Source organism: Rana temporaria, chromosome 11 (genome assembly GCF_905171775.1).
Source record: "Rana temporaria chromosome 11, aRanTem1.1, whole genome shotgun sequence".
NCBI lineage: Eukaryota > Metazoa > Chordata > Amphibia > Anura > Ranidae > Rana > Rana temporaria.
The window spans coordinates 9,601,250-9,617,586 of record NC_053499.1 but is presented as its reverse complement, the minus strand read 5'-3'; the positions used below and the strand labels follow the sequence as shown (position 1 = coordinate 9,617,586).

The window sequence follows — 16,337 nt, the reverse complement described above, 5'->3', positions numbered from 1 at the left end:
ACACGGCGGGCGAGAGGGGGGTGCAGACACGGCAGGCAAGAGGGGGGGTGCAGACACGGCGGGCAAGAGGGGGGGTGCAGACACGGCGGGCGAGAGGGGGCGCAGACACAGCGGGTGAGGGGGGGTGCAGAAACGGCGGGCGAGAGGGGAGGTGCAGACACGGTGGGTGAAAGGGGTGCAGACACGGCAGGTGCGGATATGGAGGATAAAGACATGGCAGGTGAGGGGGGGCACAGACATGGCGGGCGAGAGGGGGCGCAGAAATGGCGGGCAAGAGGGGGGCGCAGACACAGCGGGTGAGGAGGGGTGCAGACACGGCAGGCAAGAAGGGGAGGGCAGACACGGCGGGCGAGAGGGGGGGCAGACACGGCGGGCGAGAGGGGGGGGCAGACATGGCAGGTGAAGACATGGCAGGTGAGGGGGGGGGTGCAGACACGACGGGCGAGAGGGGGGTGCAGACACGGCATTGGCGGGTGAGGGGATGCAGACATGGCGGATGAGCAAGGGCGCAGACACGGCGGGTGAGGGAGGGAGCAGACACGGAGGGTGAGGAGGGGTGCAGACACGACGGGCGGGAGGGGGGTGCAGACACGGCATTGGCGGGTGAGGGAGGGAGCAGACACGGAGGACGAGGAGGGGTGCAGACATGGCGGGTGAGGAGGGGTGCAGACATGGCAGGTGAGGGAGGGAGCAGACACGGAGGGTGAGGAGGGATGCAGACGTGGCTGGTGAGGGAGGGAGCAGACATGGCGGGTGAGGAGGGGTGCAGACATGGCGGGTGAGAAGGGGTGCAGACATGGCGGGTGAGGACGGGTGCAGACATGGCGGGTGAGGAGGGGTGCAGACATGACGGGTGAGGACGGGTGCAGATATGGCGGGTGAGGAGGGGTGCAGACATGACGGGTGAGGACGGGTGCAGACACAGCGGGTGAGGAGGGGTGCAGACATGGCGGGTGAGGGAGGGAGCAGACACGGAGGGTGAGGAGGGGTGCAGACATGGCGGGTGAGGACGGGTGCAGACATGGCGGGTGAGGACGGGTGTAGACATGACGGGTGAGGACGGGTGCAGACATGGTGGGTGAGGACGGGTGCAGACATGACGGGTGAGGACGGGTGCAGACATGGCGGGTGAGGAGGGGTGCAGACATGGCGGGTGAGGACGGGTGCAGACATGATGGGTGAGGACGGGTGCAGACATGACGGGTGAGGACGGGTGCAGACATGGCGGGTGAGGGGGTGCAGACATGGCGGGTGAGGACGGGTGCAGACATGGCGGGTGAGGACGGGTGCAGACATGGCGGGTGAGGAGGGGTGCAGACATGGCGGGTGAGGAGGGGTGCAGACATGGCGGGTGAGGAGGGGTGCAGACATGGCGGGTGAGGACGGGTGCAGACATGACGGGTGAGGACGGGTGCAGACATGGCGGGTGAGGACGTGTGCAGACATGGCGGGTGAGGACGGGTGCAGACATGACGGGTGAAGACATGGCGGGTGAGGACGGGTGCAGACATGACGGGTGAAGACATGGCGGGTGAGGACTGGTGCAGACATGGCGGGTGAGGGGGTGCAGACATGGCGGGTGAGGAGGGGTGCAGACATGGCGGGTGAGGAAGGGAGCAAACACAGCGGGTGAGGGGCGCAGACATGGCACAGGACTCTGATGTGAACCTCCAACACAGTGCTCTGTACCCCCCCCAGAACATCCAGCAGATCATCACCTCCTCAGACATGACCACTCACCTGCACCTCTGGCTCTGAGTAAAGTTCCACTTTAATGTTAATGTCATAATAATTTGTTACTTTCTTATTTTACACATTCGGGGGCCCCTTGCCGCCATTTATATCAGTATTTAAAGGCAATGACGGAGTTTATAAGGCATAATCCCGAGGCAGAGAACTAAGGCGGCCATTTTGTTGGTGGAGGAAGCGCGTCACATTTATACTTCCCGTTTATCAAGCCTATAGCCACGCCCACATTCTAGACGTCGTTCATGGATTGCTGGGCTTCCATCTACCGCGTGACCACAGAGCTCCAACCCAACGCTCCTCCGCCCGCAACTCCGCCCTGAGCCCGGCAGGTGACCACCGTCACCCAATGAGCAGCCCGGTACCTAAGCTTGCCTGTCAGAGGTGTCATGTGACCTCCCGGGCAGCCAATGCGGAGCGGCGTGTGGGGAAGGTTGGATTGGTCGGTGCGGGGCTTCGTACACAGAGCTGGAGGAAGGGAAGAGGAAGCGGCTAGAGGGGCCGCCGGGGAGCATGGAGCCGTTGTGCGTCTGACCGGAGCGGTATGTGTCTGTCCTCCCCCCACCCCACTTCCCCTCTACCGGTAGTATGTCTTCCAATACACCCCACCTACCCACCGCCGGAGGAGAGAGACTCTGCGGGGAGGGGTGACAGGAGAGACGTTCTGCAGAGAGGGAGGGGAGTGAAGAGATGTTCTGCAGAGATGGCAGATGGGGGAGATGTTCTGCAGAGGGGTGAAATGCTCTGACTGGAGAGAAGAGGGTTCAATGGAAGCGATGGTCTGCAGATATGGGAGTGTGGTGGCAGAAGGGATGTTCTGCAGAGATGGGGGGGATTAAGAGATGTTCTGCAAGGGTGGCAGATGGGAGAGATGTTCTGCATAGAAGGTAGAGGGGTGAAAGCAAAGATGTTCTGCAGAAATAGGGGATGGTGTGAGTGGAGAGATGGTCTGCAGAGATGGAGGCAGGGGTTACAGTAGAGATGTTCTGCAGAGAGAGAGAGGCGGCGGTAGAGATGTTCTGCGGGGAGAGAGAAAGGCGGTGGTGGTAGTAGAGATGTTCTGCATAGAGAGAAAGGCGGTGGTGGTAGTAGAGATGTTCTGCATAGAAGGTAGAGGGGTGACAGCAAAGATGTTCTGCAGAAATAGGGGATGCTGTGAGTGGAGAGATGGTCTGCAGGGGTTACAGTAGAGATGTTCTGCAGAGGGAGAGGTGGCGACGGCAGTAGAGATGTTCTGTAGAGAGAGAGGCGGTGTTAGAGATGTTCTGCGGGGAGAGAGGTGGCAGTAGAGTTGTTCTGTCTAGGGAGAGGCGACGGCAGTAGAGATGTTCTGCGGAGAGAGAGAGAGGCAGGCGGTGGTGGTAGTAGAGAAGTTCTGTGGGGAGAGAGGCGGCGGTAGAGAAGTTCTGCGGGGAGAGAGAAAGGCGGCGGTAGAGATGTTCTGCGGAGAGAGAGAAAGGCGGCGGTAGAGATGTTCTGCGGAGAGAGAGAAAGGCGGCGGTAGAGATGTTCTGCGGAGAGAGAGAAAGGCGGCGGTAGAGATGTTCTGCGGAGAGAGAGAAAGGCGGCGGTAGAGATGTTCTGCGGAGAGAGAGAAAGGCGGCGGTAGAGATGTTCTGCAGGGGGAGAGAGAGGTGGCGGTAGAGATGTTCTGCGGGGAGAGAGAGAGAGAGGTGGTGGTGGCAGTAGAGATGTTCTGCGGGGGGAGAGAGGCGGCGGTAGAGATGTTCTGCGGAGAGAGAGAGAGGCAGGCGGCGGTGGTAGTAGAGAAGTTCTGCGGGGAGAGAGGCGGCGGTAGAGATGTTCTGCGGGGAGAGAGAAAGGCGGCGGTAGAGATGTTCTGCGGGGAGAGAGAAAGGCAGCGGTAGAGATGTTCTGCGGGGAGAGAGAAAGGCGGCGGTAGAGATGTTCTGCGGGGGGAGAGAGAGGTGGCGGTAGAGATGTTCTGCGGGGAGAGAGAGAGAGGTGGTGGTGGCAGTAGAGATGTTCTGCGGGGGGGGAGAGGTGGCGGTAGAGATGTTCTGCGGGAAGAGAGGTGGCGGTAGAGATGTTCTGCGGGGAGAGAGAAAGGCGGCGGTAGAGATGTTCTGCGGGGAGAGAGGCGGCGGTGGCAGTAGAGATGTTCTGCGGGGGGAGAGAGAGGCGGCGGTGGCAGTAGAGATGTTCTGCAGAGGTGGCAGTAGAGATGTTCTGCAAAGGTGGCAGTAGAGATGTTCTGTAGAGATGTTCTGCAGAGGTGGCACAGATGGGCACTGATAGGTGGGCACTGAGGGGTGGCACTGATGGCAATGCTGGGCATCACTTGTTTATCCCAGTGCCAGTCCCATGTTGCCATTCAGTGCCCCATGGGCAAATAGAGGTTTCTTTTGTTGGTATTTGATCACCTCAGAAAGGCGGTGGCGGCAGTAGAGATGTTCTGTAGGACATCGGCGGACATCAAGTCAGCGTGGGCACGGTCATGGAGCTCGCGGCGGGCGCGTTGCGCTGGCTTTGCGCGCCCGTATGGAGGAATTTTGCCCACACAAGCCATTCTGCCGATGTACATGTGCGTGAGCTGGTCGGCAAGTGGTTAAAAAAAGGATCATTACCTTCTTGATGGGGGGGGGGGGGGCGGGCCACGACTAGGTGAAGGTAAAATATAAAAGCAGATTAAACTTCATCTTGATGTTGTATACCGTCCCCCGTCAAGCTGTATATAATTGAATAAGAAAACTTTATTGTCACAGTGCACATCCTAGCACAGCTTTCTGTAATGTGAACGTGTGTTTGTTCTGACGGCGCTCTGATCTCCGCTCCTCGCTGTGTGATGACTCATCAGATTATCCATTACATTTCTCCTGCCAGTACTTCCCTTCTGTTCTTTATTGTCTTTCCATATGTTGCCGAGCTCGTAACTCACCTGTCCTGTCTACATCCCCCCCCCAGCAGCCGTTTGCACCGCCACCATGGCCACATCATCCGAAGAAGTGTTACTGATCGTGAAGAAGGTGCGTCAGAAGAAACAAGATGGGGCCCTTTACCTGATGGCGGAGAGGATTGCCTGGGCCCCTGAAGGCAAGGACCGGTTCACAGTGAGCCACCTGTATGCAGACATCAAGTGTAAGTATCCTCTGTAAGGGGGGGGCCATGGTGGAGTTTCAGGCGCCTTCCAAGTTGGTGAGAAACTTAACCACTTAAGCCCCGGACCAAAATGCAGGTAAAGGACCCGGACAGTTTTTGCGATTCGGCACTGCGTCGCTGTAACTGACAATTGCATGGTCGTGCGACGTGGCTCCCAAACAAAATTGGCGCCCTTTCCCCCCCACAAATAGAGCTTTCTTTTGGTGATATTTGATCACCTCTGCGGTTTTTATTTTTTGCGCTATAAACAAAAATAGAGCGACAATTTTGAAAAAAATGCAATATATATATATTTTTTTGCTATAATAAATATCCCCCAAAAATATATAAAAAATATATATTTTTTTCCTCAGTTTAGGCCGATACGTATTCTTCTAACTATTTTTGGTAATAAAAAATTGCGTTAAGCGTTTATCGATTGGTTTGCGCAAAATTTATAGTGTTTTCAAAATAGGGGATATTTTTTTGCTTTTTTATTAATAATTATTTTTTTTACTACTAATGGCGGCGATCAGCGTTTTTTTTTTTTTTTTTTTCGTGACTGCGACATTATGGCGGACACATCAGACAATTTTGACACATTTATGGGACCATTGTCATTTTCACAGCAAAAAATGCTATAAAAATGCATTGTTTACGGTTTAAATGACAATTGCAGTTTGGGAGTTAACCACTAGGGGGGTGCTGAAGGGGTTAAGTGTGACCTCATATGTGTTTCTAACTGTAGGGGGGTGTGGCTGTAGGTGTGACGTCATTGATCTTGTTTCCCTATATTGGAGAACTCACGATCAATGACAGCACCACAGTGAAGAACGGGGAAGCTGTGTTTACACACACCTCTCCTCGTTCTTCAGCTCCGGGGACCGATCGCGGGACTCCAGCGGCGATCGTCGCGGTCACAGAGCTTCGGACCGGGTCGCGCCCGCGACCCACGGCTGGGCTCTTTAAAGAGGACGTACAGGTGCGTGCTTGTGCCCAGCCGTGCCATTCTGCCGACGCAAATGTGCAGGAGGCGGTCCTTAAGTGGTTAATTCTATTTTTTTTAAATTCCTGCTGTTCACTGGTCCCTGTTTCCTGGTGATGACGACTCTTTGCTTTCTTTTGATGGCCGTCTAATCACTGGCGGAACAAGCCACCCACAAACTGAGATGAGCTGATCTGTAGATCTGCACCCAATTGGCCGGAGCAGCGAGGCACAGTATTTGTGCTGCACTACTAAATGGAAAGCGCAGCACATATAGGTCATGAGCGTATGTAATCCTGCGTTACAGTAGAAATTCACTTTCCCAATCAAGATTGAGTATTTTTAAACCTTGTGCTGCAAGCATTAGGCCCCTTTCACGCTACCGCGACTTTGACGCGATGTTATGGAAGGTCTGTGTGAACTTGAGGTCTATGGACCAAAGTAGTACAGGGGCTAGTTTTGAAGTTTTGAAGTCGCACAGATATAAATGGTACTCATTGGAAATCATGGGGTAGGCACACAGTTTTGCAACAGCTGGAAGGCCCCAGGTTGCTTACCCCTGCACTAAAGGCTGGTGACCTCAATGAGAACAGTCTATCCATTCGTTAGAGACCGGTGACATCACTGAGAATGCAGCCTATCCATTCGCTAGACAGCAGTGACTTCATCCACTTGGGGGGGGGGGGTAGAGATTATTCTCAGCACTTTGACTTTACCAGTGCCTGTCTGTGTTTGCCTCCAGGTCAAAAGATCAGCCCAGATGGCAAAGCGAAAGTCCAGCTGCAACTTGTCCTCCACGCGGGGGAGTCATCAAACTTCCATTTCTCGAATGAAAGCACAGCAATAAAAGAAAGAGATGCCGTGAAAGAGCTTCTGCAGCAGCTGCTTCCCAAATTCAAAAGGAAGGCCAACAAGGAGCTGGAGGAGAAAAACAGGTATAGGGGATCTGGAGGAGGAGGAGAGGTATAGGGGATCTGGAGGAGGAGGAGAGGTATAGGGGATCTGGAGGAGGAGGAGAGGTATAGGGGATCTGGAGGAGGAGGAGAGGTATAGGGGATCTGGAGGAGGAGGAGAGGTATAGGGGATCTGGAGGAGGAGGAGAGGTATAGGGGATCTGGAGGAGGAGGAGAGGTATAGGGGATCTGGAGGAGGAGGAGAGGTATAGGGGATCTGGAGGAGGAGGAGAGGTATAGGGGATCTGGAGGAGGAGGAGAGGTATAGGGGATCTGGAGGAGGAGGAGGGGTATAGGGGATCTGGAGGAGGAGGAGAGGTATAGGGGATCTGGAGGAGGAGGAGAGGTATAGGGGATCTGGAGGAGGAGGAGAGGTATAGGGGATCTGGAGGAGGAGGAGAGGTATAGGGGATCTGGAGGAGGAGGAGAGGTATAGGGGATCTGGAGGAGGAGGAGAGGTATAGGGGATCTGGAGGAGAGGTATAGGGGATCTGGAGGAGAGGTATAGGGGATCTGGAGGAGAGGTATAGGGGATCTGGAGGAGAGGTATAGGGGATCTGGAGGAGAGGTATAGGGGATCTGGAGGAGAGGTATAGGGGATCTGGAGGAGGGGTATAGGGGATCTGGAGGAGGGGTATAGGGGATCTGGAGGAGGAGGAGAGGTATAGGGGATCTGAAGGAAGAGGAGGAGAGGTATAGGGGATCTGGAAGAGGAGGAGAGGTATAGGGGATCTGGAGGAGGAGGAGGAGGGGTATAGGGGATCTGGAGGAGGAGGAGGAGGGGTATAGGGGATCTGGAGGAGGGGTATAGGGGATCTGGAGGAGGAGGAGGAGGGGTATAGGGGATCTGGAGGAGGAGGGGTATAGGGGATCTGGAGGAGGAGGAGGAGGGGTAAAGGGGATCTGGAGGAGGAGGAGGAGGGGTATAGGGGATCTGGAGGAGGAGGAGGAGGAGGGGTATAGGGGATCTGGAGGAGGAGGAGGGGTATAGGGGATCTGGAGGAGGAGGGGTATAGGGGATGAGGAGGAGGGGTATAGGGGATCTGGAGGAGGAGGGGGGGTATAGGGGATCTGGAGGAGGAGGGGTATAGGGGATCTGGAGGAGGAGGGGTATAGGGGATCTGGAGGAGGAGGGGTATAGGGGATCTGGAGGAGGAGAGGTATAGGGGATCTGGAGGAGGAGAGGTATAGGGGATCTGGAGGAGGAGAGGTATAGGGGATCTGAAGGAAGAGGAGGAGAGGTATAGGGGATCTGGAAGAGGAGGAGAGGTATAGGGGATCTGGAGGAGGGGTATAGGGGATCTGGAGGAGGAGGAGGAGGAGGAGGGGTATAGGGGATCTGGAGGAGGAGGAGGAGGAGGAGGGGTATAGGGGATCTGGAGGAGGAGGGGTATAGGGGATCTGGAGGAGGAGGAGGAGGAGGAGGGGTATAGGGGATCTGGAGGAGGAGGAGGAGGGGTATAGGGGATCTGGAGGAGGAGGAGGAGGGGTAAAGGGGATCTGGAGGAGGAGGAGGAGGAGGAGGAGGAGGGGTATAGGGGAGGAGGAGGAGGGGTAAAGGGGATCTGGAGGAGGAGGAGGAGGAGGGGTATAGGGGATCTGGAGGAGGAGGAGGAGGGGTATAGGGGATGAGGAGGAGGAGGAGGGGTATAGGGGATCTGGAGGAGGAGGAGGAGGGGTATAGGGGATCTGGAGGAGGAGGAGGAGGGGTATAGGGGATGAGGAGGAGGGGTATAGGGGATCTGGAGGAGGAGGAGGGGGGGTATAGGGGATCTGGAGGAGGAGGGGTATAGGGGATCTGGAGGAGGAGGGGTATAGGGGATCTGGAGGAGGAGAGGTATAGGGGATCTGGAGGAGGAGGAGAGGTATAGGGGATCTGAAGGAAGAGGAGGAGAGGTATAGGGGATCTGGAAGAGGAGGAGAGGTATAGGGGATCTGGAGGAGGGGTATAGGGGATCTGGAGGAGGAGGAGGGGTATAGGGGATCTGGAGGAGGAGGAGGGGTATAGGGGATCTGGAGGAGGAGGGGTATAGGGGATCTGGAGGAGGAGGAGGAGGGGTATAGGGGATCTGGAGGAGGAGGAGGAGGGGTATAGGGGATCTGGAGGAGGAGGAGGAGGGGTAAAGGGGATCTGGAGGAGGAGGAGGAGGAGGAGGAGGGGTATAGGGGAGGAGGAGGAGGGGTAATGGGGATCTGGAGGAGGAGGAGGAGGAGGAGGGGTATAGGGGATCTGGAGGAGGAGGAGGAGGGGTATAGGGGATGAGGAGGAGGGGTATAGGGGATCTGGAGGAGGAGGGGTATAGGGGATCTGGAGGAGGAGGGGTATAGGGGATCTGGAGGAGGAGGGGTATAGGGGATCTGGAGGAGGAGAGGTATAGGGGATCTGGAGGAGGAGAGGTATAGGGGATCTGGAGGAGGAGAGGTATAGGGGATCTGGAGGAGGAGGAGGAAAATGCCTCCATCTTTGTAGAGATTAACTTTGTTTTCTTTCAGTGAGAATAGTTTGTATGTATTGTAAGTTGTTATGTTGACTACAAGTTATTTAGCATTGAAATGTTGGAAGCACAACCTTGTATTTCTAGTCACCATGGATACGGTCGGTTTCCCTTCGCTCGCTCCATACACTGTTTTAGATTCTGAAGTCTGACTTTTTTTTTTCCTTTAAGGATGCTGAAGGAGGACCCCGTCTTGTTCCAACTCTACAAAGACCTTGTTGTCAGTCAGGTGATCGGCGCTGAGGAATTTTGGACCAATCGTCTTAATCTAAACTCCCTGGACAGCACCGTGTCGAACAGCAAGCAGGAAGTGGGGATTTCTGCAGCTTTCCTGGTGAGTGTATTCAGAACACAGAGATCAGTCAGTGCTGGTAGCCATTGGCTGCCCGCACTGATCAGATGCTGGTTTTCCAGCATGCTCGTTCATCAGAAGCTGGTCGCAAGACAGACGGCTCTACACACTTGCCAAAAGTCATCCGATTCCTGCCGAACCAACCGTTTTTGACACTTTTCCGCCTGTGTGTACCCAGCTTTAGACCCCTTAATGGATAAGTCCACAATTGACATTGTGTTTATTTGGTGTAACAAAACATATGACATCTGACACCCCCCTTACTTTACATCATAGGGTGCTTCTATATGCAGCGTTTGATGGGTTTTACTTCCTCTTTATTTTCCTGCAAAGGTAAGGCATAATGGGCTAGTATGCATCGCATAGTGGCCCATTATGTGTCACTTACCTGAAACGGAACCCTGCGATGTCACTGCTGTCCACTGTTCCATGAAGCGTCCATCTTTCACCCTCTTCCTTCCGGGTATCGCGGCTCCGCTGCTGTGATTGGCCGAAGCCGCGATGAAGTCACTCCCACCAGTAACGGCACAATCTCCTTTCGAAATGGCAAGATCGCCGTTTCTAAAGTGTGCCTGCGCCGTAGACAAAAATGTTTTTATTCCGTAGGGTGGGTGTCTGCTCAAAAAACGTATATAATGTTTTGGGGGTTCTCAGTAAAAAAAAAAAAATAATGTTTTACATGTAGGAGAGAAGTGCCAGAATAGGCCCGGTATGGAAGTGGTTAAAGGTTCTGTTCATGTGATATAAGGAATCTCCCTCCTTCTTACTGTTTTCTGACAAAGTAGCAGTGCAGACGTCTGTCGGACACCTTGAGGGATATGCGTTTGTCAACATGTAGTTATGTGTTCTTTATTTTTAAAGGCGGATGTTCGTCCTCAGACTGATGGATGCAATGGCCTGAGATATAACCTCACTACAGATATCATTGAGTCCATATTTCGCACCTACCCTGCAGGTAAGTTTTCATGTGCATGATGGTATATAATCCAAAAGTAAGTTTGAGGCTGGGGTCACACTAGCTGTAGCCGTGGCTCACAGTAGGGGGTCCAGTGCGTGTCTGTTCACCGTTTCAGGTCCGAATTTTTGGCTGAATTTGCACCTGAGAGGGGCCAGAAGACGCACAGGACCCTTCTGCAATGCGGACTGTAACGGTCAGGGGTTAACGTCGTTACGATATTCCATTCCACCAACCCACGACCGCTTATCCGACAATCCAGCAGACACGATCCATATGGATTTCCCCAGAATAAACGAGACGCACAGCTCTCTTTCTGGTTCCAAAACAAATGAATGCTTTAATGGTAAACTCTCAGAATTGTATACAGTTAGAAAGCATGCTGCAGTAATCACAGGGACAAGGAAACACTCCACCCAAAACATCACACAATGGGTGCTTAACGAGTCCCCCTCAATCCACATCCCAGACAGACATTCTGGCACTGAATCTACATGAATCAACATGGCAGCTAGAGTGTGTTAACTCACAACACATATTAGCATCAATAGAACTTTCACACAATACAGGGCTAGTTAGCATAGCACAATGGAATATCTTAGGAGCCAGACATAATTAACACCTCAACAGTCTATGTGTCCCCACATGAATGAGTCACTCTGCTATTGACCTGTTGGAGTCAGAATTAAATACCTGTAATATTCCAAGATATCCTGCAATACATGAATTATCATTATAGTCCAATCTCATGTAATTCATGATATAATTTCTCAGTCATCCTATGCCCCTATTGGACATAGGATGACCCTAGACCCACGAGTCATTTGTGAAGCTGGCACAGGAGTACTCCGCATCCTTCAAAAGTCTCTGGGTATCACGGGCCATTCCGTTACACTGACCACAGCTGCCCCAGAGCTCTGTGATCCGTCTCCATTGAGAGTCGGCCACTCTCCTGTCATGTGAATTGGATACGGAGAAACCTGCATTCAATTTGCTTCAGTGTGAACCCAGCCTGAAGTGAACCTGTCAGTAGGACACACATTACGGACTTCACTTTTTTATTTTTCAAACAAAAAGGTCTTTATTGGAATACAAGTGTATACATCACAAAAACAATTTCGTAAAAGCAATAATCAAATAAATACAAAAGTCGTCATGCTGTGTAATCACCATCTTGTCCCATACTCACCGGCGAGTTCCTCAAAAATGAGTAGGTCATATATACTGGTGAACAGAAGGGCGTAAATACTACAATATTACATATTCTGTGCCTGACCTTGACCCAAACCCTGTCCTACCCCCTTTTTTTTTTTTTTTTTTTTTTTTTCACACATTTGTTTGTTTCTCCCTGCAAGGAGAGGGCGATGCACTGTATCTCCATTCAGAGAGAAAGAAAACACAGGGCGGGACTGTGTAGTGACTGATCACTGTGAAAGCCAATCGGAGGCTATCGCAGCAATCAAGTGACCCTGAACCGGGAGTTCCGGGTCCCGATCAATGATCCGAGACCCAGGACTCCGGGTGAGAGCCGCTCTGTGCTGGGAGTGCGCTGTGTGGCAAGCTCCCCAGCACAAAGGGAGATGCGCATACATGCGAGCCCTTTAACCACTTAAGCCCCGGACCAATATGCTGGCTAAAGACCCAAGGGGTTTTTACAGTTCGGGACTGTGTCGCTTTAACAGACAATTGCGCGGTCGTGCGACGTGGCTCCCAAACAAAATTGGCGTCCTTTTTTCCCCACAAATAGAGCTTTCTTTTGGTGGTATGTGATCACCTCTGCGGTTTTTATTTTTTGCGCTATAAACAAAAATAGAGCGACAATTTAAAAAAAAATGCAATATTTTTTACTTTTTGCTATAATAAATATCCCCCAAAAACATATATAAAAAAAAAATGTTTCCTCAGTTTAGGCCGATACGTATTCTTCTACCTATTTTTGGTAAAAAAAAACGCAATAATCGTTTATCGGTTGGTTTGCGCAAAATTTATAGCGTTTACAAAATAGGGGATAGTTTTTTTGCATTTTAATTTTTTTTATTTTTTTTACTAGTAATGACGGCGATCAGCGATTTTTTTCGTGACTGCGACATTATGGCGGACACTTCGGACAATTTTGACACATTTTTGGGACCATTGTCATTTTCACAGCAAAAAATGCATTTAAATTGCATTCTTTATTGTGAAAATGACAGTTGCAGTTTGGGAGTTAACCACAGGGGGCGCTGTAACATTTAGGGATCACCTGGTGTGTGTTTACTAGTGTAGGGGGGTGTGGCTGTAGGACTGACACCATCGATCGAGTCTTCCCTATAAAAGGGATCACTCGATCGATGCGCCGCCACAGTGAAGCACGGGGAAGCCGTGTTTACATACGGCTCTCCCCGTTCTTCAGCTCCGGGGAGCGATCGCGACGGAGCGGCTAAAAACAAATAGCCGCGCCGTCGTCCCGGATCGCTCCCCGAGCGGACCCGACCTCCGCATGTACCGGGGGGCGGTCCCGATCGGACCCCCGACCCACGTCTAGCAGAGGACGTACAGGTACGTGGATGTGCCTGTCCGTGCCATTCTGCTGACGTAAATGTACATGAGGTCGGGAACTGGTTAAAAAAAAAAAATGTCCAATCCATATATGTATAATGTCGGCAGGGAGGAGTTAAAAATACTGTATTTATCGGCGTATACCGCGCACTTTTTTGCCCTGAAAATCAGGGCAAAATCGTGGGTGCGCGATATACGCAGATACCCGCGCCGAGTTTGAATACTGCGCCGGCATAGACCGAGCGCAGTACACTCGTGTATAGTCGGGCAGTCTCGGCTCCTCCTGCGCTCACGTCCTGGACGTACAGGACGTGAGCGTGACAGTAGCCGAGCCTGCCCGAGTGTACTGCGCTCGGTATATGCCGGCGCAGTATTCAAACTCGCCGCGGGAAACAAGCGAGGAGGACGCCGGACCCGACGAAGAGGACACCCGAAGCCGCACCCGACGAGGCCGCCGCGCAAGACACCAAAACTGTAAGTACAAAATAATTTTTTCCACAGGATTTTCTGGCCAACTTTAGGGGTGCGCGCTATACCCCAATAAATACAGTAAATCTCTGATTTTATCCTGCTGAATCATTGTATATTAATGATTAAATTGTTGGGATTAGAATATTTGAAGAGTAACAATTATTTTTTTCTCAGTGAAGCTCAAGTACGATGAGAATGTTCCCCACGACATGACGGAGAAGGATTTCTGGACCCGATTCTTCCAGTCACATTATTTTCACCGAGATCGTCTAAACACGGGATCCAAAGACTTGTTTTCCGAGTGCGCCAAGATAGACGAGAAAGGTAACGTGAGCGTGAGAGGTCTTACACACTTCTGGCAGATTGGAGAGCGCGGTGTGTGTGTGTTCCAGGCACTTGCAACATAAGACTTGGCCATTTACTGATCACATCACTCGGACACGGCAGTTCTCTATTATTGCTGTTGCTCTTATGTCAGACTTGTGCAACTTTGAATGGCTGATCCTGTTTTTGGCCCCCTTATTAGAATGTCACAGCTGATCTGCCTGAAGAACAAATGTCAGTGATGTGGTTAAAGCTCGGCTCTGAGCACCATGCTTTGTGGGCATATTAGTCGCTGCTTACCTGTAGTGTGGCATTTTATTTTTTTTGTTTTTGGCATAATTCTAATATAAAACGACATACCCTACACAGGTACACATAAGCAAAATTAACTGCAGTTCTTCTTTTAAAGTATATGTAAGCAGGAAAAAGGAATAATGAAATACATTGCAGCTTAGTCCTTAGATGTGGTGGTGTATTTTTTTTTTTTTTTTCAGGCTGAATACCGTATTTTCCGGCGTATAAGACGACTTTTTAACCCCTGAAATTCTTCTTAAAATTCGGGGGTTGTCTTATACGCCAGTAACCTAACATGCAGACCGCGGCCGTCCATTTTTTCAAAAGCCACGCCTCATTCTGCTGTTCCGTGATAGGCGGAACACTCAGCTTCCCAGGAGACACTGTGTTCAGTGTTCTGCTTATGACGGAGGCCCTCTCGTTCGAGACCGAGGACGAGAGGGCCTCTGTGATAGACGAACACTGAACACAGTGGCCCAGACTCGCAAAGACTTACGACGGCGTATCTCCAGATACGCCGTCGTAAGTCCGAATGGCCGCCATCGTATCTATGCGCCTGATTCATAGAATCAGTTGCGCATAGATTTGGCCAAGATCCGAGCGGCGTAAGTCTCCTACGCCGTCGTATCTTGGGGTGCATATTTACGCTGGCCGCTAGGTGACGTTCCTGTTGATTTCTGCGTTGAATATGTAAATGGGCTAGATATGCAGATTCACGAACGTACGTGCGCCCGTCGCATTTGGTTACACCGTTTACGTAAGACATACACCGGCGTAAAGATAAAGCAGGTCTCTAGGTGGCGCAGCCCATGCAAAGTATGGACGTCCGAACAAGCGTATCTTTTTACGTTGTTTGCGTAAGTCGTATGCGACGTTCACATCATAGGCAGTTTTTGACGTATCCTTAGGCATTCTATCCGACGCATGCGCACCGGGATACGTCCACGGACGGTGCATGCGCTGTTCGTTCAAAACGTCCATCACGTCGGGTCACGATTCATTAGCATAAAACACGCCCACCTCTTCACAATTTAAATTAGGTGCGCTTACGCCGGAACATTTACGCTACGCCGCCGTAACTTAGGACGCAATCGCTTTGTGAATCCAGCACTTTCCTCTCTAAGTTGCGGCGGCGTATCGTAAATACGATGCGCTACGCCTGCTCACACTTGCGCCGCCCTACGTGAATCTAGGACCGTGTCTCCTAGGAAGCTGAGTGTTCCGCCTATCACGGAACAGCAGAAGGAGGAGGCGCGGCTTTTGAAAAAATGGACGGCCGCGGTCTGACAGATACTGCATGTCTTAAGGTAAGGGATCGTCAAGACATGCAGTGACAGTGAGGCATGTAATGGTGGCACAGTGAGGCATGTAATGGCACAGTGAGGCGAGGCATGACTAGTAGGAAGGGGGTCATCTTATATGGCGAGTATATCCCAAAACCAACATTTTAGCTGGAAAATTAGGGGGTCGTCTTATACGCCGGCAAATGCGGTACTTTTTTTTTTATTATGTTTAAACACCCGCTACACTTAGTCGGCACACTTTTTGCTCCTTTTGGCATTCTGGACACTGCTCTGCATTTAATCAACTGTTCATTTTGTTTCCAGGTTTAAAATCTTTGGTTTCTCAAGGGGTGAAGAATTCAATGTTAGATTTAACATCCCTGGATGACAAGAGTCTGGATGAGGTGAGATATTTTAAAAGGACATTTCCTAAATATTTAGGATTATTTTAGAAGTGTGTTTAGGACATTAAGGGCCCTTTCACATGTACGGATCCCGTGAGGATCCGTACATGTCTCGTCAGCTTGCTCAGCGGGGATCGCTCCGTTGATCCCCGCTGAGCCGGCAGATGGCAGGGCCCGTCAGATCTCCGCTCTCCCCTATAGGGGGGTCGGATGAACGCGGACCGTCTGTTCGCGTTCACCCGATCCACTCTGCAGGCGGATGGAAAAATAGTATTTCCCTCCTTTATCGGACACCGATGAGATCGGGTGTCAGTGGATGTTCACCGCTTTAACAGCGGTAAAGCGTCGCTAAAATGAGCGAAGCTTTACCGCGAACTTAAGGGAAGCCCCAGTGTGGAAGGTGTTTTATACTGATCGTGAATTATCGGTGGTGCATAT

At 51.8% G+C, this 16,337-nt stretch overlaps 1 protein-coding gene across 3 annotated transcripts in view; it reads left to right on the top strand.

Annotated features, from left to right (window-relative positions):
• Positions 1-2,134: 2,134 nt before the first annotated feature.
• Positions 2,135-16,337, top strand: part of GTF2H1 (general transcription factor IIH subunit 1) — a 37,563-nt gene continuing 23,360 nt past the window's right edge. The window contains exons 1-7 of one of the 3 annotated variants that reach the window (XM_040327995.1): positions 2,135-2,288; positions 4,675-4,845; positions 6,573-6,765; positions 9,450-9,612; positions 10,492-10,585; positions 13,769-13,918; positions 15,820-15,899. In XM_040327995.1, coding sequence (XP_040183929.1) covers positions 4,692-4,845; positions 6,573-6,765; positions 9,450-9,612; positions 10,492-10,585; positions 13,769-13,918; positions 15,820-15,899 — 834 coding nt within the window. In that variant the 5' untranslated portion in view covers positions 2,135-2,288; positions 4,675-4,691. Of the gene's footprint in view, positions 2,289-4,671; positions 4,846-6,572; positions 6,766-9,449; positions 9,613-10,491; positions 10,586-13,768; positions 13,919-15,819; positions 15,900-16,337 lie in introns of all 3 variants that reach the window. The other 2 variants (XM_040327994.1, XM_040327993.1) reach the window with 2 other exon arrangements.